At 30.9% G+C, this 23331-nt stretch overlaps 1 protein-coding gene across 5 annotated transcripts in view; it reads left to right on the forward strand.

The window, feature by feature from the left end:
* Oat (Ornithine aminotransferase precursor) overlaps positions 1 to 23331 on the forward strand; it is a 41027-nt gene that overhangs the window by 12420 nt on the left and 5276 nt on the right. For 3 of the 5 annotated variants that reach the window (XM_075365997.1, XM_075365996.1, XM_075365995.1), the window contains exons 3-6: positions 15627 to 15758; positions 17933 to 18157; positions 19044 to 19267; positions 21609 to 21860. In XM_075365997.1, the coding sequence (XP_075222112.1) occupies positions 15627 to 15758; positions 17933 to 18157; positions 19044 to 19267; positions 21609 to 21860 (833 nt within the window). Of the gene's footprint in view, positions 1 to 6713; positions 6886 to 13711; positions 13986 to 15626; positions 15759 to 17932; positions 18158 to 19043; positions 19268 to 21608; positions 21861 to 23331 lie in introns of those variants that run through there. The other 2 variants (XM_075365998.1, XM_075365999.1) reach the window with 2 other exon arrangements.

A 23331-nucleotide genomic window follows, 5' to 3' on the forward strand; every position in this document is an offset into this window, starting at 1 on the left:
GGACATTGATGCCATTAAATTTTCAACTTAAAAGGTCAAGGGAGTAGGCTGTACTGCAAGGTCAACCTCAATATCTCGAAATTTCGCCTAATTAAGGTCTTATTTTTCTTTGTCACATTTGCTTACAATTAGAAAATAATAAAATTTCTCAAAAAGTTTTGCAAAAAAGCACCCCCACCCCAAAAAAATGCTCTAAATAAACTAGTGGCTAAGTGGGTACAGTGTGTCACTAGTACCCCCTCTCATCACAAGGAGCGCCAGTGCAGCACTGACATACAGTTGCTGTAGTTGTCTTTATTTCTTCTAATGTTTAATTAAAAGAAATCCGGCATTAGATGTGTTGTAACGTCACAGGTGAGAGGTAGAATTAAATAAATGAATAATATTTAAAGTGTAAAAAGTATTTAAGGTGGCCACTAGTACCGCAAATGGATTTAAATACTAGATAGTGAATACCGGTATTCTTTGGTGGTTGGGTGAGCAAGACTACACTTCATTTACATTCATACATATCATCCTCTAAAGTAATATCTTACGGTGGTTCCGGGGGCTAAGCAGAAAAAAAAGTACCACACACCCGCGCGAAAATAATACGGTATGCGGAGGCGATGTAGTTAGCATCATTGCATTAAGTAAACAAAAAATATTATATTTAAATAAAATGATAAAAATTTTTAATTCAATTGTGTGCGTAAGCCGTGCATCAGAAAAAAGCCGCGTGGCCAGAACGTCCTACAACTGTGTTGTCAGCTTTTTATTTTTTCAGTGAATTTAATTTTTGCCCAGATATTTGTCATTGTTTTAGAGAAAAAGCTCATCAAATGTCTATCGGTTTTCTGTAGCTTCCTCTATTAATTCTCTTTCATTTTTATCTAATTTCTTTTCAAAAAAAAAATATGTTTTTTATAAAGCAAACTGTATACCTGTTTTCCTTTTGTCTTTTATTACATTTTCTGTGTTATCTTAGGCGAATAATCATTGTAATAGTAAAATAGATGTGTGCATGAAATAAAGTTCTACATCTATTCAAATTGCAAATATCAGTAAACTATTTTTTTATTGTTTTTAAATATGACTTGGTAGAATAATAAAATTTTGTTTAAATATTTTATTATAATTAAATTCTATTAAATAAACCGTCTAGTACAGTATATTGAGGTCAGACATACTTAATTTTTTATGAAAGTACTTTCGCAGGATCTCGCATTCTCAGCCATTATTGAAATAATTCCGTTAAATAAATTTATCCTAAGGTTATTTTACTTTTCAAAGAATATGAAAATAAGTAAAATATGATTCCTAGCCATTATTAGCATTAAATCACCAGCAATGATTTTAATCAATGACAGAGAAAGCCCTCATGATGAATGAAGTGAAGAATATAAGAAATACAGAAAGACAGTTGCAAAATTCTAATTTTTGTAATCAAATTGGTAAACTGGTAGTTCCACAAAAAAAGTAGTGTATTAGAATGTTTCAATAATAAGAAACAAATGAAAAGAGCGGAACAATTATTTAAGTGAATAAACTGACGCTGTCTGTCGTTCTAGTTGGCACCACCGATTTAGAAAATTTCAGATGTTAGAAAAGAATTTCGATTATTATAACCTCCTAGTAAAACCAGTTACTTTTACATGGATTTGAATACCAGATCGTGGATACCGGTGATCTTTGGTGGTTGGGTTTCAATTAACCACACATCTCAGGAATGGTCGAACTGAGAATGTACAAGATTACACTTCATTTACACTCATACATATCATCCTCATTCGTCCTTGAAGTATTATCTGAACGGTAGTTACCGGAGGCTAAACAGGAAAAAGAAAGGTGAGCTTAAATCAAGGCGCGTTTACAATATTCCCAACAGAAATGCAAGTGGTGCCTAGTATTTATAATACTTTATACACGTCTATCGAGTTTTTAACAACAGGGATACAACTTTAAGTATAGCTGCCATGTAATTAATTCGTAAATAACTCGATGCAGTCGGCGCCAAATGAAAACATTAAAGATAAATCAGATCGTAGATCAAACATCAAAACATGTAATTTCTACGCGTACTTTTAAGACAGTCTGTTACTATAATGCAACGCGGTTTTTTTTTACAACAGGATAGCTCTTAAAGTGAATCGAGTATCAAATAAACCATTGCTCAGAAATCATTCATGCGAGTTGAAGCCTTCATTCATTGTTGTCATTATTTTTATAAAAACGTAATTTTTATTTGTTAAAATGAATTTTTGCAATTGACCTGTCACATTCACAATAACGAAATAGCTATTCAATTCTTGCAAAACGAAGGTGTTTTTCACGATCTACAGTTACTGCTAATAGACAAAAAATGAAATTATACACTCTAGGTAAAGTGCGTTGGGTCTGTTCCAGAAAAGAATGACGTGGATCTAAACAGTTGAGGCATGGAATGTAGCTCACCAACTCACGGTTAGATTTTCGCACTTTCGTGTTATTCATTTACTGCTGGAATAAAGAATACACTTCGGTGAAATTCTGTCGAGAAAAACTGGGAATGAACCGCAACATATGCGCCGGTTGGAACAGTTGTATGGGTGAGGTGTGCGAAGATGATTTACTAAATAATCCGTTGGTGATTGGTGGACATAATTTTTTACGTTGAAATTTGTTTCACTAAGAGAAAATATAATAAAGGAAAAGTATTGCCTTATCAATGAGTGTTCGGCGGAATTTGAGAAACAAGAGATTGTTTTCTCAAATTCACAATGCCAGATAGATCCGCAGAAACTTTACTGCCAATCATCCGACAATACATTGCACCACGGACTACTGTATGTCAGATTAATGGGCAGCGCCATTAACGGTGCTCTCCGCCAGCATTACGTACACCAAACAGTGAATCACATATTACATTTTGTTGATCCACAAATCTGAGTCCACACTCAAACGATTGAAAATATGTGGGCGAAAGCCAAAAATCGGAACAAGAAACAATGGGGAACAACCCGATCGATGACAGGTTTGTACTTGGTTGAATATATCTGGCAGCAGTGGTAACAAAATATTTACTTGAAAAAATTCTTCAGCGTATTGCTGAATTTATGCCGCCCAAATAAATTATCCTTCATATTTTGTACTACTCTACGTTATAATTGCTCTGTATTATAGACCTATAATATTCTTAGTTCCTCATTTTGTAATTTTTTATATTTCTTTTATGTTTGTTTATTTTCATGATGTGTTTTTATTAAAGTTAAAAAACAAATTAAAAATAATAATAAAGTTAGCAATAACATTGTAATCAATCGAATACTGAAGTATTACTGCTTTGACAATAATTGGTGCCACCGAGTCGCTGCCAGCGGGCATTGTGTTGTTGCCGGCAATATGCAACAGTATATTGCCGGCAACAACACAATGACGGATTGATTTCCTTCGAGCTTAGACCAACCCATGGTGAACGCGTCTTCCCAAATCAGCTGATTTGAAAGTCGAGAGTTCCAGCGTTCAAGTCCTAGTAAAGCCAGCTATTTTTACACGGACTTGAATACTAGATCGTGGATACCGGTGTTCTTTGGTGGTTGGGTTTCAATTAACCGCACATCTCAGGTATGGTCGAACTGAGAATGTACAAGACTACACTTCATTCACACTCATACATATCATCCTCTGAAGTATTATCTGAACGGTAGTTACTGGAGGCTAAACAGGAAAAAGAAAGGCGAGCTTAAATCAAGGCGCGTTTACAATATTCCCAACAGAAATGCAAGTGGTGCCACTTAACAGAAAAGGTCCTACAAGTGTTTTGATCTAGCTGGAATTTTTTCTTGCTAAGCATTTCCAAATATTTTTCTGCATCAAGGAGGAGGATTAATTTATGTCTTTGTAGATTCTGTAAGAAGTGTAAAGATGTAAATGATAAAACCTTTTATTTAGTGAATCTTCCTTAATGATTAGAGGTTTGATGGTTTATTTATGAAGATTGCATAATTATCATAATTTTCTCCATAGATTAGGAAGTGATTATGAATTTAACTAAATGAATGTTTAAATGCAATACCAATATATGCCAACACTTGGAAAATACATAAGTATTAAACATTGAAAAATATTCAGAAAAAAATGACTGCTACGTAAAATCTTAGGATATTAAATTCCACATACTCATAAATATATTACACAACAATTTAAAGTTTATTGAAGAATTCAAACACAACAAAACACTCCTTTTATCCTACTCTTCAAAATATTTTAAGTGAAAAAATATCTTTCATATTTTATAGTAAACCCATTACAAATGAGAAACTTATGGCGATCTGAAACTTAAAGCTCTCAATGAGGGCTTATTACTGCAGTTAAGAAAAAGTTAAAAATCGAATTTTTTTACTTTGGGCACTTTTGGTTTAGTCTATTGCAACCAAAAAGGGAGTTTCATAACTAATGTTATAACAGTCATAAATCCAAAATTTCAACATTCTTCGGCCAATCGTTTTTGAGTTACGCAAGATACATACGTATGTGCAGACGTCACGCCGAACTAGTCAAAATGGATTCAGGGATGGTCAGATTGGATGTTTCCGTTGAAATCTGAAAACCGAAATTTTTCACCATCACAAACTTCCTGTACTTCGTACAAGGAAGTAAAAATAATTTTAGGATGGTATCTCAGAACGGAACTGACAACAAGCTTTGATGATATGTCAGATTAGGTAAAAGTCATAGCTTCAAATTAAAAATTTGATGTTTTTGCCAATTTTTTCTTATGCGTGTTTGCACCCCACTCTTTAGGCCATTCATCACGCGTAGAAAAAAAATTGGCAAAAGCATCGAATTTTTAATTTGAAGCTATGACTCTCACAACACTGCTCAACAATGAAAATCTTTCGAGTTCAATAATAGCTTATCTTAGGTATTTCCATCTGCTGAATTAAAAAATCACTATAAAAATGATTGATTAGCCCTTGCTTTGGAGATATAGTGACGTAATTTTTACCCGATCTACATTTTTAGTTTGGGAGTAATTTTGTTTTTGGAGTTGTCACACCTGTTAAATGACAAAACACAACGTTCTCCAGTTGTTTGTAGGTTATAAACGTTATTACTGTTGCTGTGACTGTGAATTTCATACTGTTTGTGTTGTAATTAGTGCAGATTTTCTGGTTTTCGAGTGCTGTTGAAGTGAAAAATTTGTTAAATAAAAGTGCCACGAAAATGTGTAAATTCAATGAATAATTTCTGTTACATTTATGGTGAAATAACATTTTCGTCACAGAAACGCAATCTGATGCCTCTTATGAAGACTGCCTATTAGCATTATTTGGGTATGAAAGTAGGAGACCAGGATAAGTCATGGGCTCCACATATATGCTGCAACTCTTGTTCAGTTATACAATGAGAATGGCTGAAAAATAAAAAAAGATCTAATGGCTTTTGCTATGCTATGATTTGGCGGGTGCCTACAAACAACAGATAACAGCTATAACTGCTATTTCTACTTGACTCCACCTATAAGGTCAGGATTGTCAATGAATGAAGAGAAGCAATACCCTAATGTTCCATTTGTAATTCAACCTATTCCACATTCAGATAGTTTACCAGTTCCTACTCCACCCCAAAATTACGAACTTGAAGTAGAAAATGAAGGCAGTGTGAAGAACCCAACAAGCCTTTCACATTCCATGACTGATTTTGATGAAAAAGATGATAAACCGCACAGACTGAGTCAAGCGGAATTGAATGATTTCATTCAAGACCTTGATTTGTTGAAGGAGAAGGCAGAACTTCGAGGGTCAAGATTACAGCAATGGAATCTTTTCTAACGTGATGTCAGGGTCTTACAGCACAGACATCATCATAGGGATCTGCCTTTTTTTTTGAGAAGAAAAACAATCTTGTTTGCTGTGATGTTAATGGCTTGATGAAATGTTTGAATTTGAATCATGATTCAACTGATTACTCATAGACTCCTCCAATCTTAGTTTGTAAGGTGTATTACAAACTAAAACTTCACAACAGCAACTGTCTTCCTTCTATTCCTGTTGGTCATGCAGTTCACATGAAGGAGACTTTTGCAAACGTGGCAGTCTTCCTATACTCAATCAAATATGCTGAACACAAGTGGAAAAACTGTGGTGATCTAAAAGTCATCTTTGTACTCTTAGGAATGCAACTGGGATATACTAAATACTGCTGCTTTTTATGTATGTAGGACAATAGGGATAGGAAATCACTATATCATTATAATCAGCAGACTGACCTGCAAGAAATCTTAACTCTAGTAAGAAAAATGTTGTTGCTGAGCCTGTCGTGGACCCAAAAGATGTTCTTCCACCCCTTCATACAAAGCTGGGTTTGATGAAAATTTGGTCAAAAGTATGAACTGAAAAGGACTGACCTTTAAGTACTTAAGAGACAAATTTCCTACATTAAGTGATGCAAAAGTTAAGGAAGGTATCTTTGTTGGGCCACAAATTCTACAACTTGTAAAGGATCCTACATTTGACTGAATTTTGGAGGGGAAAGAAAAGGAAGCTTGAGAAGCCTTAAACAGAGTCATTCATGGATTTTTAGGCAACAAAAGACGTTAACTACAGTCAGTTGGTGACAGCACTTCTGCAAAAATACCATCAACTCGGATGCAACATGTTCCTTAAAATCCACTTTCTCCATTCACACCTGGATGTTTTCCCTCCTGGTTGTGGAGTTGTCATTGATGAACACAAAGAAAGATTCCATCAGGATATTTATGTAATGGAACAAAGATATCAGGGCCATTGGAATGAAGCAATGCTTGCGGATTATTGCTGGTCTGTGTGTAGGGATGCTCTGGAACTCGCTTTCAAGGGGAAAGCCAAAAGACAACGATCTCATGAAGCCACCACATGATTCTCTTCAAACCCAACCAGCTGCCAGGTATTCTTTCATCAGTTAAGAACTCTTAGAATGTAATTGTCATTAAAAAAAAAGTCAAATGGACTTTCTGTGTTGTTGGTATATGTAATTAAAATGTATCGTTTTCACCCCATTTAGGCTTAGCATTTTTCTTTCATTAAAAATTTCATCTTTTATCAGCAGCTCTGAGTAGTTGGCCTGCAGTTATTTAAAAAAAGGAAATAAATGTAAAAGTACTCAAGTCTTGGTGATATTCTTGGGATATATCTACAGTCTATATGTAGGGCAATCTCAGGATCTGATAATTTTAGTTCCTAAGACATCCTAATGGTATCATCTAGGGGCTGATTAGAATATACTAAGTACTTCATGACGTTCTAATATTTATACTCTTGATAGTAGTGGTTCCCAAACTGTGCACCACAGCACCCCGGGGGAGCCGCAGCCTCTTCACAGGGGTGCCGTGAAATGTTGTAAAAGCTTCATAATTAATTGAACCAAGACAAAATAAGTATTAATCTAATGTTAATAAAGTACTAAAAATAATGAAGATACACAAGTTTTATTTATTTTTATCTCTTACTTACGAGTAGTCATACTTCTGCTTAGGGTAGGGTGCCATGGAAAAATTTTAATTGAAAAAGGGCGCTGTGACTCAGAAAGAGTGCCGTGACTTGGAAAAGTTTGGGAACCACTATTTTAGAACATCCTTGGCACATAAAATAGGTAGCCTATTATGAAGTATGTTTGTATTTTATGTTATTTTGATTGATTAGCTGAAAGTGTCTTTGATTGATAGCTGAAATGTCTGGCATTGGTTGTGTAGCATCTTGTGAATTATTTACAATTATTAAAATAAAATCTGAAGTTAATGTATTTTAAAAATTTATACAGTATTTTTAATATATGTGCTTTAGGTATTGAACAACAAATTTATAAGGCAAATAATATTTATTGAGGGTAACCTCACAAAAAGCAGAATAGATAGACCCAATATAATAAACTAGCAGAAATTCTGCTAGTTAGCTGGATATGGCAGAAATGTTGGCAGTGGTTCTTTACTAATTTTAATTGCTGGGTTAATTGAATGTGAAAAATTAAAATTACTGTTTTTTGGTAAATCATAATGCTCATATTCAGTTAACTAATTACAATAATTAAAATTTTGTTAAATCTTGGGTATCTAGTAGTAAAATCTATTCATCTTTAAAGGTGTGATTTAAACATGTAGGTCTATAATTCACCCAGGGAATCTAGTATAACAATTCAACTTATTCTAATTACTATTTTATATACAATAGTAAAAAAATTATGCTGGGTTTCTATTTTTTCTGGGATCTCAAGATGTCTTGTGGATATCCCATTTGTTTTAGGACACTGTAGAGTTTCACTAGGATATCCTGCTTGTTTCAGAATATTCAAGATATTCTGCATCATTTTGGGATATTCCCTTGATGCTCTTTATTCCAAGATATCCTGTATCATATTTATGGGATGAGTTTTGTAGTGTCAGGGATATTATGTGATGTGTATTGACTTGTTCTCTTTGCTGGCTGTTCACAAACTGTAAATAAATAAAATTAGTAGAATCATTTTGAATTTTTTTAACTACATTTTTGGTAAATTAGTTGTTAATTAAATCAAATCCCAGTCAGGTGTGACATTTTTCATATGCTTCATAGTTTCCTCTCCATATTCCCACAAGCTTATTAGTGAATTAATCTTAAAAAATTACATATGAAAAAAAAATTGTAGTTTAATAATTTAAATAAATTAAAGGTTCTCTTAGAAAACTGGGCCATCTTATGTTCTGACAACCAATTAAAGAAACTGAAAAGATAGAAACACTTATGTTATTTTTTTTATAAAAAATAAATCCACTTTAGTTGAAATAGAAATAAAATTGTTCTATGTAGATGTGTGTTAAGTTTGATGGGGGAAGGATTGATAAAGGTCATGCACAGATGCTTGACATATTGAGTAGGTATAAAGAAATATACCCCTGGTGCTGAAGGACTCTTAGAGTACACAGAGAGGAGCAGAGAGATGTATGAAAGGGATTTAATAAGTCTTATACAGAAATAAAATGTTTTATCTTCCATCTCCTGCTATTAAAACCTGATTCTTGTTAAGCAGTACACAAAAGTATGACATATCATATTCATTTCTGTCAAGAAGAAATTTATCCTTGTTTTTTCAAATCATTGTTTTTATACATTCTTTATCCACATAAACTCATGGTTTTTAAAAATTTGCTCTTATTTAATTTGTCTTATTGGTAAGGTATTTAATTTGACTGAATATTTATAACACATTTATACTGCCTGTATTATTATTGATTTTCATATGACTTTAAAATTTAAAATATTTGTTTAAATTATTTAAATATTTATTTTGCATGTGTGAAACAAGGTAAGAATAGAAGGTAAGGAAACAAGGTAGAATACAGAAGAATAATAATAAAAAAAATACATTTAAAAAATTAGATTATGATTTGCAAAATCAGATGTAGTAAAATAATTATTAAAGTTGTATTAAAATGCCATGCCTGACCACGATTTGAATCTGGAAGCTCTGGCAATTTTGGTTATCAAATATTATCACGCTTCTTTTTCCAACTGTCAATTTTCCCTACTCCAGGCCATCACAAAATTACTGCTACTGATATGCCGTTATAAAAAGTAACATTAGAGTGAGAGTGATTAAGGTAGTATTCTATGTCTGTCTTAGCAGACTAAATTGTTTTTAAAAAAATTGATTCATTAATATGACATTCTTACTGTATACCCAAATTATAATTTTATCATTCCTGTAAAAATAAAAACAAATTGTTTCATATCTTGTTGTATTAATAGTCTCCAATATTAGAATTTATTTTTTTGCTTACATTTTATGAGTAACTTATACAACATAGTCAAATTTAAAACTCTTTTTTCAGGATATACAGTGCTTAAACTAATTCTTTGTTCATAATTTTTCATATATCATTCAATTCTTCAACACATCTCATACACCTTGTGAAACATTTTTCACACAAATTAAAATTCTTAGGCTAGCTTACACCTATTGAATGCATGAAAGATAGATGTATCACATCCTAATATGTACATTTAAATGCACTAATTTTGTCACATGAGAATATCAATAGGCCTACAGTATTTCATAAAATTCAAAAATTACTGTGTGTGATATAAAGTCAAGACAATTTACTGAACTTCTTACACACTCAGCAGAACCAATAAACTTCACCTTCACTACTTTCCTCTTCCTCAAGTCACCTTCAACTGTTTCTTCATCACTGTTCTCCGATTCATCTTTACTACTATCATAACCGTCTCGGTGGTTATGATAACTTTGACAACTGCATTTTCCCAAAATCCATCTTTAGTCCAAAACTCATCTTCAAATTTGATGACATTTTTGTAGTATGATGACCAGTCCTCAGGTGTGATATTTTCAATACCATCTGTCATTAGTTCTCGCACTCTGGTTAATGACATGTCACTGGTTCTGTTACTAGATCTGATGTGTATTAAGTTTTGCCCAAGCTAACTCCATGGGATTTAATTTGCACATGTAAAGGGGGATTTGAATTACAGGGTGATCATATGGGGACAGTAGTTTATCAACCTTGTATTCTTTCTCTTTTGGTGGCACTTGTATCAACTGAAGTAGGTCAACTTTCCTCAGTTACTCTCACAATGAAACTCATTTTGCCTCAAGTAATTGATCATGTCTTCTTTCAAAGATGACTTAACTGACACTTTATTTACTTGCTTTACATGGTACATAGTCCAACATGGTTGTTTATAATGATAACACTTTCTTCTCATGAATTTGAGATAACTTTCCCTTTTATTCAAGTCTCAAAATTTACAGCAGTCATTTGTCCGTGGTAATCACTAGATGCACAACCTGCTTGAAATATTAATTCTGAACCTTTAACAAATCTCTCAGAAGACCTGATGCGCACGATGAAAGGTCTGTTGGACACACTGATAGTTTTAAGTGTTCCCAAGACAATTTTACTTTGCCAACATTTTTGAAAATTTTAAATGGAATCGTGCCAAGTTTCGTTTAAAAAATATATTTTTCATTGCTTCGTTCTAACTTCCCCAATCATCTGTAAATATGTACATCTTAAATTAATTATGTCTTGTCTTTCCACTAACACCTTATGTCTAGAAGCACAGGTCTTCCATTTAAAGCACGTTTCAGTTAAAATTTTCCGTAGAGTGGTTCTTTTTCATTTAAATCCGTTTCGCTCTTTTAAGACCGGAAGAAGTCTAGAAATTGCCGGAACAACTCTTTATCGGTCATATAATCTCTGAATGTATTAACATACAACTAGATGTCTGCGTTATGGTAATTAGGACGCTTCTTTTTTTTCCTTGGGGTTGTTAGCGATTCACCTATACTACCGTGACTTCATTTTTAATAGCAGTGACAGTTTTTTGTGACAATCTACAATATTTTTTTGCTCATTCAGTCGCTTTATTAGTGGAATCGTCAGTATGTTTTCTCTTCTTTGCAACAATCTATGACGTGAGCAGTAATTCTCTTTCAAAGCTGAGAATTGTTTTATCTCGCATTCTAATCTTTTTCAATCACAATTATTAAAACTAACTTAAAAGGTTTCTTAATTACAAAACAAAAATTAAAAAAACAATACGTATTTCTATAATTAACTATTAATACAAATAGTGAGAGTCAAAACACAGCACTAGTGACGGAAACATGATAACTATACTACAGCCGAATCTGATTTAATAATGACCGACAGTCTGTTAAGCGGTTAGTATTACGTTTAATTGACTAATAGTTTTAGAACGAATAGTAGTTTCTCATGGGCATGCTCACTAAAGTCTTTCCCGTATCCTGTCTTTCTTTTTCCTGTTTAGCCTCCGGTAACTACCGTTTAGATAATTCTTCAGAGGATGAATGAGGATGATATGTATGAGTGAGTGTAAATGAAGTGTAATCTTGTACATTCTCAGTTCGACCATTCCTGAGATGTGTGGTTAATTGAAACCCAACCACCAAAGAACACCGGTATCCACGATCTAGTATTCAAATCCGTGTAAAAATAACTGGCTTTACTAGGACTTGAACGCTGTAACTCTCGACTTCCAAATCAGCTGATTTGGGAAGACGCGTTCACCACTAGACCAACCCGGTGGGTTACTTTCCCGTATCCTGTCTACAACAATCCATGCCACTTCTCGTTGCGGCAAATTAGTACTTACGTATGCGTCTACATCATCATAGTTTGTATGAATAACAGCAAACTTTTGACTATGCTTTTTTTTAATTGTTAAAATTAGCGTATTGTTATCATCATCCTATTAACTGAAATTAACATTCGCGTTTTATACATTAGTAAAAAATGAAATTGGGTTTGGCACAATATCAAATATTATATATTAAGTCCAAAAAAAACTCTAAAACTGCTATTGCTTTATAAACTATTTATAACTGTTAATCTATTTTTAAAAATTATATTATTAAATGTGATAAAATTCATGTAATTTTGTACATTTAAACAACTTTCATCGATAAAAAGACAAATTCAGCTTCAAATCACAATGTAATTTGTATGCAATTAGCTCATTTTTGTGGTATCACAACATTAGCGCTTTTAAACAGATACTGCTATTATGGCGGGCAGCGTATAGCTGTGCACATTGCATGCGAGAGAAATAAACTGATAGGACGAGTAGAACAGTTAGATAATCTTTCATTTACGAAACCATCTCGTATAGCTCCGTATACGTAAATATAATATTTTTAGGATAGTTGTACACAGCCACGCCGCCCGTTATACGAAACAGAGAATAATATATTCATGGAAAGCATTTAATCAATAGAAAGATGCTTTAAAGTAATTTATTTTTGTTAAGAAAAGTCTCTCGGTTACCTTCCTAAAGGCAGGTCTACTGCAATGCCTATCTACACAACTTTTTTTGCAGCTAAGCTTTTAATACCAGATAACTCCCATTCCCTTTCAGGTAGTCTATTATTTTTACTCTTTACTGGTTTTTGCTTTTTTTGCACTTTCGATTGAACCTTTTAGCCCTGTTTTAATCAATCTTTCTTCTTTCATGAAATGTCTCAGCCAAGTTTCCTATTCCGAACTGTGCAGCTCTATTCTCGTTAATTCTCCTCTCTACTTTTTCAATTTTCATTTTGTCCGTTTAATTTTCTTCAAAATTCCACACTAACATTTCAAATGGTTCCAGCCTTTCTTTTTCTCTTTTTTTCATGTGAAATATTGAAAGAATAATCATTTTGAAAGATTTAGTTGAAATATTTTTTGCTTTTTGTTAGATTAACATTCTTTCTTTCGGTAAACAACTTGTAGATTACTGTTAAGAACTAAACACTAAGTAGACTATTTACAACTTGTAATTTTGAAAGATAAGAGTTTAGCATAATTGATTTACAAATTAATCCTTTTATTTCAACAGTATTTGCTTCCTTAACTGTTTGATTAATACTAGAAACACAGGTTCCTCCAGACCACAATATCCATTATAAAAAACGTTGACAGTAAAAGTATAAATCAAACATAATCAATAGCCTGTCAGTTAATATGAAAAGAAATGTGATAATGTTAAAACTCTCACCTATAATTTATCTCATTTATAAACTATATTAACAGCCCATGATAATGAACTATGAGTTGCGAACTAGACATTTTCCCTCAAGGCAAGCGCAGCCGTAGAATCAGGATTTTTTGAAGGATGATCTATTTGTATTTTATTTTGTAGATCGATTGCAAAATGCCGGAAATAGATCCCAAAATCAAGTGGTTAAGTAGCCACCAATCGCCTTTGATCGATCATAAACGGAATCTTTTGAATCGTTCAGTCGTTTTAATCGAAGTGAATAAAAAAAACTGTAAAGAAAATTATTTGCAGTGTTGGAATGTGAAGGACTGCAATAATTTTTATCCTTGCCCTACTGCTGTGCGGGCTGTCTTATAAACCACGCCGGTTACAGCTGTGATGTTAATGGACAAGGCCAAGGACGTAGAGTGTTATCGGTTACGTTGTGTTGCTGCAGACTGTTTCCTAATTCGGCTTTCATTTCGTTTTTGTATTCAATTTAAATAGAATACGGTAAGTCTTTCTTTTTTTACGAATTACGTAAAAATAAATATAAGTAGATTTCATAAACCTTTTAATGATTTTTCTTATAGTGTAATTTACTTATTTTGCATGATTATTTTAAACTGGTTTGCAATGCTTAACACAACACGTGTGTAGGCGCTCAATGACGAGAAACCTGTTCACATTCATGAATTAAGCATTATTTACTTCAAAACAGTTGAGATTGCTTTCGGTTACTATCCTATGTATCAAGTCAACAAAACCACTTTATAGACAATATATTATTTATTATATTGAACGTTTCCATATGTAATTTATTTTATATAGTAGCAATAACAAATAAATAAAATTATAATTACCCAAAAAATAACATTCTGTATGCCAATTTATGTATATATTATTCTCTGCTTTTAACTGTGATTCAGAACAAGAGATGATGAATCTTTGCTGAATATTTTAAATGACCATCCGAAAATTTTCCATTTACATTATTCAGCCTTCCCATGTTCATGTCTCTACTATTCAAGTAATCAAAAGACATCTACAAAACTATTTTTACTCCATGTTTTTCCCTTTTCTGGATGTACATTTAAATCCTAAAGAAAGACATTAGAAAAATGCATCTTTTAGGTAATAAGATTTATCAATATATGATTTTGTAAAGCAACACTGACCCAAGTTTTGACCAAGTAATATATATTTTCAATTTTTCTCATGAAAATATTTCATTTAGTCGCAAATAATGTTTTCTCCAGACTGATTCCTTTTGTAAAATTTTACTAGATAACTCATCATTGGTTTTGACAAAAGAAAGAAATAAGTGTACTCGTATAACTCAGTATACATTCAGGTGTAAACTTCTGATGAAATTGTAACTCTTTACATCTAATATGGCCTACATTTGTTTTAGCTTTTATAGACATTTAAGATTACATTTTGCTATCATTTTTTGTTTGTATAATTCTGTATTATTATTATTTTTCATTTAATTATAGGGGATTACATATTTACACTCTGTATGTAACAAAAATTTTATTTAATATCATAATAATAAATTGTTTATAATAGGATAGAAAGATGCTAAATAGGCCTATTTAAAATAAAAAAAAACTACTTGTGCAAACCAAGAAAGTTTTCATATTAAGAGTATAACATGATCAAATGAAGAAATATAAAAAAAATATGTTTATAAAAATATAGATATAATACATACAATAGAATGTTTTAAATTATATAAAAAATTGTATTTAGTTTTTTCCACATATGAATGAGTTTTCATAGACAACTATGACTGAAGAAATAATTTAATTTTTCACTTATCTATAAAATTGACATTTTATGTTTTAAAACTAATTTTTGATCTAAGTTTTTTTGAGGATTACAGAATTTGTCTGTTGATAATATTATCTCATCATATTAATATGTAGACATAATGAGTGAAGTGTTTTAAATGTGTTTTTAATCTTGCTGCTATTTTTTAGAAATATATTAAATGATGTAGTTTATCTTTTGTAATAAATAACAGGTATAAAGTTCAGGTATTTAACTTATGAACATTGCATGATAATGTTACTTTTTAAGCTAAGTATTAGTATTATATTTATAGATAATTTAAAAAATTATTTTAATTTTTTATTCTTGTTTTAATAGTGTTAAGGATGTCTCAAGTAACAAATAATGTTTGCAAAAGAAATTTATCATCGCAGAATGTTTTTGATAGAGAAGATAAATTTGGAGCTCATAATTACCATCCTCTTCCTGCTGCATTATGTAAAGCTGAAGGTGAGAATTATTTATTCTTTATTATTATAAGTTGTAATCATAAAATATAATTATTAATTACTAATAATAAATTCAAACAAAGTTTAAAACATTAAAATAAAAATGATTACTTAATTTTTCAATTAAAAAATAATTTTAATCGCATTTCTGTGTATTAATAATAATAAACCTTGTCAGTCATTTAAGTACAGTTTGCCATAGAATTAATGTTGATATAAAATGTTGAGTAGTTTTGTAAAAAAATGCTTAATAACATTATTATGGATAATTTAAGTATCTGTATTTTAAACATCCACATGTTAAGTTATGTGGATAATTTAATTGTAATAGGCAACCAGTAGAAATTTAGTTGAAAACAATGGCAAAATCATTATTGAGTATAGGGAAAACATTTATCTTAATATGAAAGAAAAGAAATCGCAGTATATGGTAATAGCAGCAGCAATAACCTCTAGCAACTCAAGTGCTAGAGATTATTCTTCTTGTGAATGGGAGGTTTTTCAAAAGAGTTGATGAATTAACATTTGATGAAATAAACGTTTTTGGGATAATTCTAAAGTCATATTGAAATGCAGAAAAGATTACATTCGGCAAACAAATGCTTTTATTCCGTAATTAAGCTATTGGCTCTTGATTATTATCAAAATGGGTTAAATAACTTGTAGAATTTATATTTTTTTAATTTATTTTTTGTTAATAAAACAGTAATTTTACTAGTTGTCATGTAGGATTGTGTGAGATGTAGTTGTTGATGTTAGTGATGAAAGGAATTTTAGAATTTTTGAGAATAACATTTGAGAAAAATATTTCATTCTGTAGCTGATGAACATACTGGACAATTGGAGGTTGTGCCATAACTTAGGACTTCATAGATTATATTTGAGTCCAGGTGTAGTTAGAATTATTAAAAGTTGTAGATGTTCTGGGCTGGACATGTGTGAATGGGGAACAGGTAGTTGCTAGAGTTTTAGTCAGGAGGGAATGAAAACTTTGGATAGACCCAACTTTGGAGAAAATAACATTAGGTTTGATCTGGAGGAACCCACCGGGTTGGTCTAGTAGTGAATGCATCTTTGCAAATCAACTGATTTCAAAGTCGAGAGTTCCAATGTTCAAATCGTAGTAAAGTCAGTTACTTTTATACAGATTTGAATACTAGATTGTGGATACCGGTGTTCTTTGGTGGTTGGGTTTCAATTAACCACACATCTTAAAAATAGTCGACCTGACACTGTACAAGACTACACTTAATTTACACTCACACGTATTACCCTCTCATTCATCCTCTGAAGTAATGCCTAATGGTGATTCCCAGAGGCTAAACAGGAAAAAAAAGATTTGATCTGGGGGAAGTTGGGATTCAACTTTTAGGTTAGCATTAAGGTTAGTCCAAAATAGTGACTGGCAAACCTTTGTTGGTGAGGCTATGAATTTTTGAATTCCTAGGTCATGGAATACGTAAGTAAATTTTATATTGTCGATTTTTAAAATAATTAGAAAAAAGCTGTAGTCAGAAAACTGCATCAGTAAAGATGTTACATTAAAATTTTCAAATGTGTAGTCCAGTCCTTCAGACAGTTTTTTCCTCCAGTCTTCTCTTTTTCAAGGTTCAAGTACATTATCATTCTGATTACAAACTTACAGTTGTCTGTTTAAAAAAAGTAACTTTCAGTTGTCTATTAATTTTTTTATTGTCTATTAAATTAAAAATGCTAATACAAAAACTTGCCTACATTATTTCAGTTGGAATTAACTATTACTCAGGTTCCAAAAGAGACAGTCCTTATTTTCTATGTAATACTTCCTTACAATAATTCATATTGTGTGAATTTTTTATATGGAGATTTTAATAATATATTTCTATAGCATAGCAAAACATCTTTGAAATAATTCCTGTTCATCTATAATTTGAAATAGACATTACATTACAAATTTATGATTTTTATGACAGCTTTAATCACAAGTTTTACAGAATTATTGTAAAATAATCATGCTCACATTTGATCTTATTAAGTTAAATTTACATATTTTTCACAAAGATGTGATCTTACAAAGATACAAAGTATTTTAGTCAGAGTTTAAAACTACTGTGATGAAAACTTTTCATTTAAAATTAATGCTCATTTTATATTAGTTTCAATGAAGAGAAAATTAATTAATTGTGTTTGTTTCAGGTGTATATATGTGGGATGTTGAGGGACGTAGGTACTATGATTTTCTCAGTGCGTATTCTGCAGTCAATCAAGGACACTGCCATCCAAAAATAGTAAAAGCCTTGATTGATCAAGCTAGTGTTTTAACATTAGTTTCAAGAGCATTCTACTCTGATGTACTTGGTGAATATGAGGAATTTGCTACAAAGTTATTTGGCTATGATAAACTTTTACCCATGAATACAGGTAAGAATGAAAGTATTGAATTAACCAGTTAGTTAAAATTATTGTTATTACGGTAATAATTATTATATTTTCTTCTAAGATCATGATAATTTCTGTGTTTAGTACTGTTTACTTTTTGTAGCTTCATTCTTTAATTACTGTAGTTATTAATTCATTATTATAATTTTAACAATGGAGTTGTTATGAAACACGTCAACATATAATAAAAGAATGAAGCTAAGAAAGGTAAACAGTACTCAACATATAAACCAATTAGTAGCTGTATTTTAAACATCTATTTGTTAAGTTGAAATATACTTATAATCTAAGTAGATATTTAGTTGAAAACGATGGTAAAATCATTGTTGAGTATGGGAAAAAGATTGGTCTTGGTATGATAAAGTGAAATCAATGTATATAATGATAGATAGGGGTTCAAATGCTGGAGGTTATTCTTCTTGAGAATGGGGGATCTGTCAAAAGAGTTGATGAATCTATATATCTAGGGATAATTTGAACAAGTCATATTGAAATTCAGAAAAAATTACATTCAAGAACACTTTTGTTTATTTCATACTAAGCAACATGTAATAAGTATTCCTTCACCTTCATTGTAAGTAATTCTTATTACATTGGATTATTCTGTTCTTGCATCGCATTAGCTCCAGTATTAGTTAAAACTTATTTATTTTAATCTTGTGTTTAATATTATTTTTCAGTGTTAATTTATCTTTTCTAAACTACTCAAATTTCTAGTCATCTTAGATTTTATGAATTTTTAATTGTAATGAATACGTTTATTAAAAAATCATAAACTGTTGCTTACAGCAATATTTGGTGGTAATTTTGATTTTTTCATTTTAATAAATGTTTTAATGTTTTCAATCATGGTATTACTTAATTTCAGGAGTTGAAGGAGGAGAAACAGCATGTAAACTAGCAAGAAAATGGGGTTATGCAAAGAAAAAAATCCCAGAAAATCAAGCAAAAATTATTTTTGCTAATGGAAACTTTTGGGGAAGAACACTTGCAGCAGTTTCTAGCTCTACAGATCCTTCTAGTTATAGTGGTTTTGGCCCCTTTATGCCAGGATTTCAACTTGTACCTTACAATGATCTAGAGGCTTTAGAGGTATAAAAAAATTAAAGTTTAATTTTTTTAAATGTTTATTTTTATTTTTTTATTTAAAGTTATTAATAATTATTGATTTTACTTAAAACAGTAACTAGTATTGATCTTATGAACATATTTACACATGTTGCAATCAGATAGTTTAGTACTGCTACCTACCTATTAAAAATAGACTATATTAATAAAAAAAATTTTAAATAAAAAATATAAAAAAATAGTTATTTGTATTTTTGGATATGGGATTTCATCTTCAAATTAATTTCCACATCAGACGATTAGAGTAACATGTTCTTATGTTAATAAAATTTCAGTATGTTTGTTTAATGGAAAAATGGAAACTGAACAGAAAAAGTTTATAATGTAAATAGCTAATAACATGTATAACTTGCAAACCAAGTGCTTTTAAATAATTTGTACTTTTTTAAATTTATTATTTATTGTTTTTTTTTTTTTTAATTTCTCATTAACTAAACTTTTGTTTTTTATATAATAAATTTCTTATTTTCTGAAATACAGTATAAATTAAATGATGTCCGCAGACCATATAGGTGTGATCTGATATATCATTCACTGATATAGTGCACTATATCATATACATTCACAACAGACAAAAGAAATTCACAAAACAGTGAAACATATTTTTCACTGTTTCATATAAATCTGATGATTTAGTTATGGCTTTTAATGGTACTAAAGAAGCCATTTCTTCAGCGTATTGTATTCTCATTAGTACCTCTAATAAAAAAAAAAAATAAACAAATTAATTGCCATTTGAGTTATATTAGTCGCATCTGTACTTTCATGTATGCCAAAGCATACAGTTTAAAATTAGCAGCTCTACTCCAAACCTTTTTCAATAAATTTTACTTTTTCATCAGTTTGCCTGGCATAGCCTGGTGAAACTACTCTGATTTTAGAAAAATCCCCCTTTTTTATCAGAGCAAATTATATCTGCCATGCTTTCCATACATTGCATAATAAGTTTGTATAGGTATTTTGATTTTTTCTTATCAGTTTTGCAGTTGCATACTAGTTTTTACAATAGAATCAGTTTGAGCTATTTAAAAAAAAAAACTTGAGATGATAGAACTATTTCAGTTTCCTATTTTGTCTTTGCGACATGTACCTTGATATGCACTAAATTTGGAAGTATTTTTTACGTGTAATACCATTTCAAATTGTACTTTTTGAAAACTGGCATAAATTCCCTATAAATTAAGCAGATTCTCTTAGTATTTGCCTCCATAAAAAAAGTAGTCATCTGTCCACTTTTCGTTGAATAACCTTCCTTAGATAATTTTTCTTTTTTTCATTCATTTTTCCATGATAGAACTTAATAAAATATATATATATATATATATATATATATATCAGTTGAAAATTAAAAAGCCAGATATAATAATAAAAAAAAATAATTTTCATGTCTTCTAAGTAACCAAAAACATCTATAATTTACAAAGATAGGTAGGAAGAATTATTATCAATAATCATTGTTTTTACTTGCCATATCACCACAAAAACAATAACATCTGTGCCTTTCTTTGGTGTTAACTCAATTACCACTGCATATTGAAAGCTGTGCTAGAATATCACTTAGAGAGACATCTATTGGGTGTGAAAGTGGGAAACAAGGGCACCATTTATTATGTTAAGAAGTAACTACTCACACTGGTGGCAATTTTGAATAAATACAGTTATTTTTAGAATGATTTTATGAGTCATTTTTAAATAATCTCTCATTGAAATATTAAATTCAAAAATCCATTGCAAAAATCCATTACAGATGCGACTAATATAACTCAAATGGCAATTAATTTGTTTATTTTTTTTTTTTATTAGAGGTACTAATGAGAATACAATACGCTGAAGAAATGGCTTCTTTAGTACCATTAAAAACCATAACTAAATCATCAGATTTATATGAAACAGTGAAAAATATGTTTCACTGTTTTGTGAATTTCTTTTGTCTGTTGTGAATGTATATGATATAGTGCACTATATCAGTGAATGATATATCCAGCATGTTAAAATTATATTTGGATTATTATTAGTGGTATTTTAAGTTGCAATCTCATGAAGCTTGTAAGGTCATTTTTTATTGGGTTGCATGTGGCCTTTCTCTTTTTTTGAAGAATCTGTTATATATAGAAGTCTATTCATGATGTGATGTATAGTTTACACGTAAACAGAAATAAAATGACTTTACAAAACACAACATGTTGGTTTAAAAGTGTTAATACATCTTTATTGCGTTTTATTTTTATTAATACAATTTTATTGTGTTTTATCATCGCTGTCATGTAAAAATTGTAAAGTAATTAATCATAATTTTTTCTGACAGGAAGCACTGAAAGATGCAAATGTTTGTGCATTTATGGTGGAACCGATTCAAGGTGAAGCAGGAGTAGTTGTACCAGATGATGGCTACCTAAAACAAGTAAGACGTCTTTGTACCCAGTACAATGTGCTGTGGATCTGTGATGAAGTGCAGACTGGTTTATGCAGAACTGGAAAATTACTTTGCTGTGACCATGAAGGGGTTCGACCAGATATTCTTGTTCTTGGAAAAGCACTTTCTGGAGGTGTTTACCCTGTTAGTATTAATGTTTAACAAAATATTTATTGATTGAGTGTAATAATTTTACTGTTCTCCGTTTAAGTTCCTTTTGTAGTGTGTTTAAAGATACAGGAAGTTGAACATTAATAAGTATGTTTATTTTTGAATTTAAGCCTGAATTTTTCTTATCTTTATCACATTGTTGTTTTATGGAAATCTTTATAATTGTATAATTCTACAGTAGGAATTTTCATGTGTATAAAGAAAAAATTATAAGCAGAATACTCTATGTGTGTCAGATGTAGAAATCAACTGTTTCTGACTTTTTTACAACAAATATTATTTATAATAGTTCTAGACATTGTCTGTGATGAGTGCATTTATAATAACTGCATGACTATTGCCTTATTATTAGATTGCCTAATTGAAGAAAAAAAATTACTTGTTGTTTTCATTGAATTCTGTAGGATTATTTTTTAACAATATTGAGCCCAGAATGTTGAGTATTAGAACTAAAATAAAAAAAGTCGATAAATAATTTAACATAAGTATGGGTATAGAGCTAGATGTCATAAGAATTAGTAAAGTAAGATACAATCCTCTCAGCAAAAAAGTTTTGCTGAGGGGATTGTATGATAATTCAAAATCAAAAAACAGAAATGCAGGTGTAAGAATAATGATGAATACAAAGAGAATGTTATTATAAGAGAATTATTGTAATTGGAATCGATAAAACCTCAAATCTATGAGTTGTATGCAACCCAACCTGCAATAGGTTTGTGCGCCAACAAAATGTAAAAAGAGATAAAGCACGAAGTGAAAAGGTCTCAGGACAAGTAGGAAAGGAGAGATATTTTTCAGAAGAAACTTGTGAAGAGATGGACTATCTTAAGTTGTATTAGAACTTAGGTTTAATCTATTTTGTAATGGAGGGGTTGTGCAGGATAGAAGCTGTAATAAAAGAAAAAAATTGAAATTTATAACAACTGTAAATATGTTAAGATTAAAAGATTAAACCGAGAAGCAAAATGAGTGGAGAATAGTATCAAACCAGTAAACTAATGATATTAAAAAAAAAACTCTGTTTAATTTTATGAGATTTAGTAATTAAAGAGACAAATGACTATAGAAAAATTTTGTATTCAGTGACAATGAAAGTAACACTACTTTTCATCACAATCCCTGGCTACATTAAGGCACTTGTTCATCTTTCTGTGAGCTGTCTTATTCTAGCAGTAAATAATTGTTTACCTTGGTGTCTAAACCATCTTTTATTGCATTCTTGAACTGAAATTTCATTCATTGTTGCTGAAATTGTTCCCTAGAAAAAGTTTTAGAGATAAAAAAAAATCTAATTGTGTGAGATTGGAACTGTAAGCCTGAAGTAGCAACACCTTCCGATTCAAATTTTGAATAGCTTCCTGTGTCTTTTGAATGGTATGGGAGCAGGTGTTGTCATACAGAAGAATTAAGCCTTTTAAGAGAGAACTAGAACTTTTTCTTCTTA

Source organism: Lycorma delicatula, chromosome 5 (genome assembly GCF_047948215.1).
Source record: "Lycorma delicatula isolate Av1 chromosome 5, ASM4794821v1, whole genome shotgun sequence".
In the NCBI taxonomy this organism is placed as follows: Eukaryota; Metazoa; Arthropoda; class Insecta; order Hemiptera; family Fulgoridae; genus Lycorma; species Lycorma delicatula.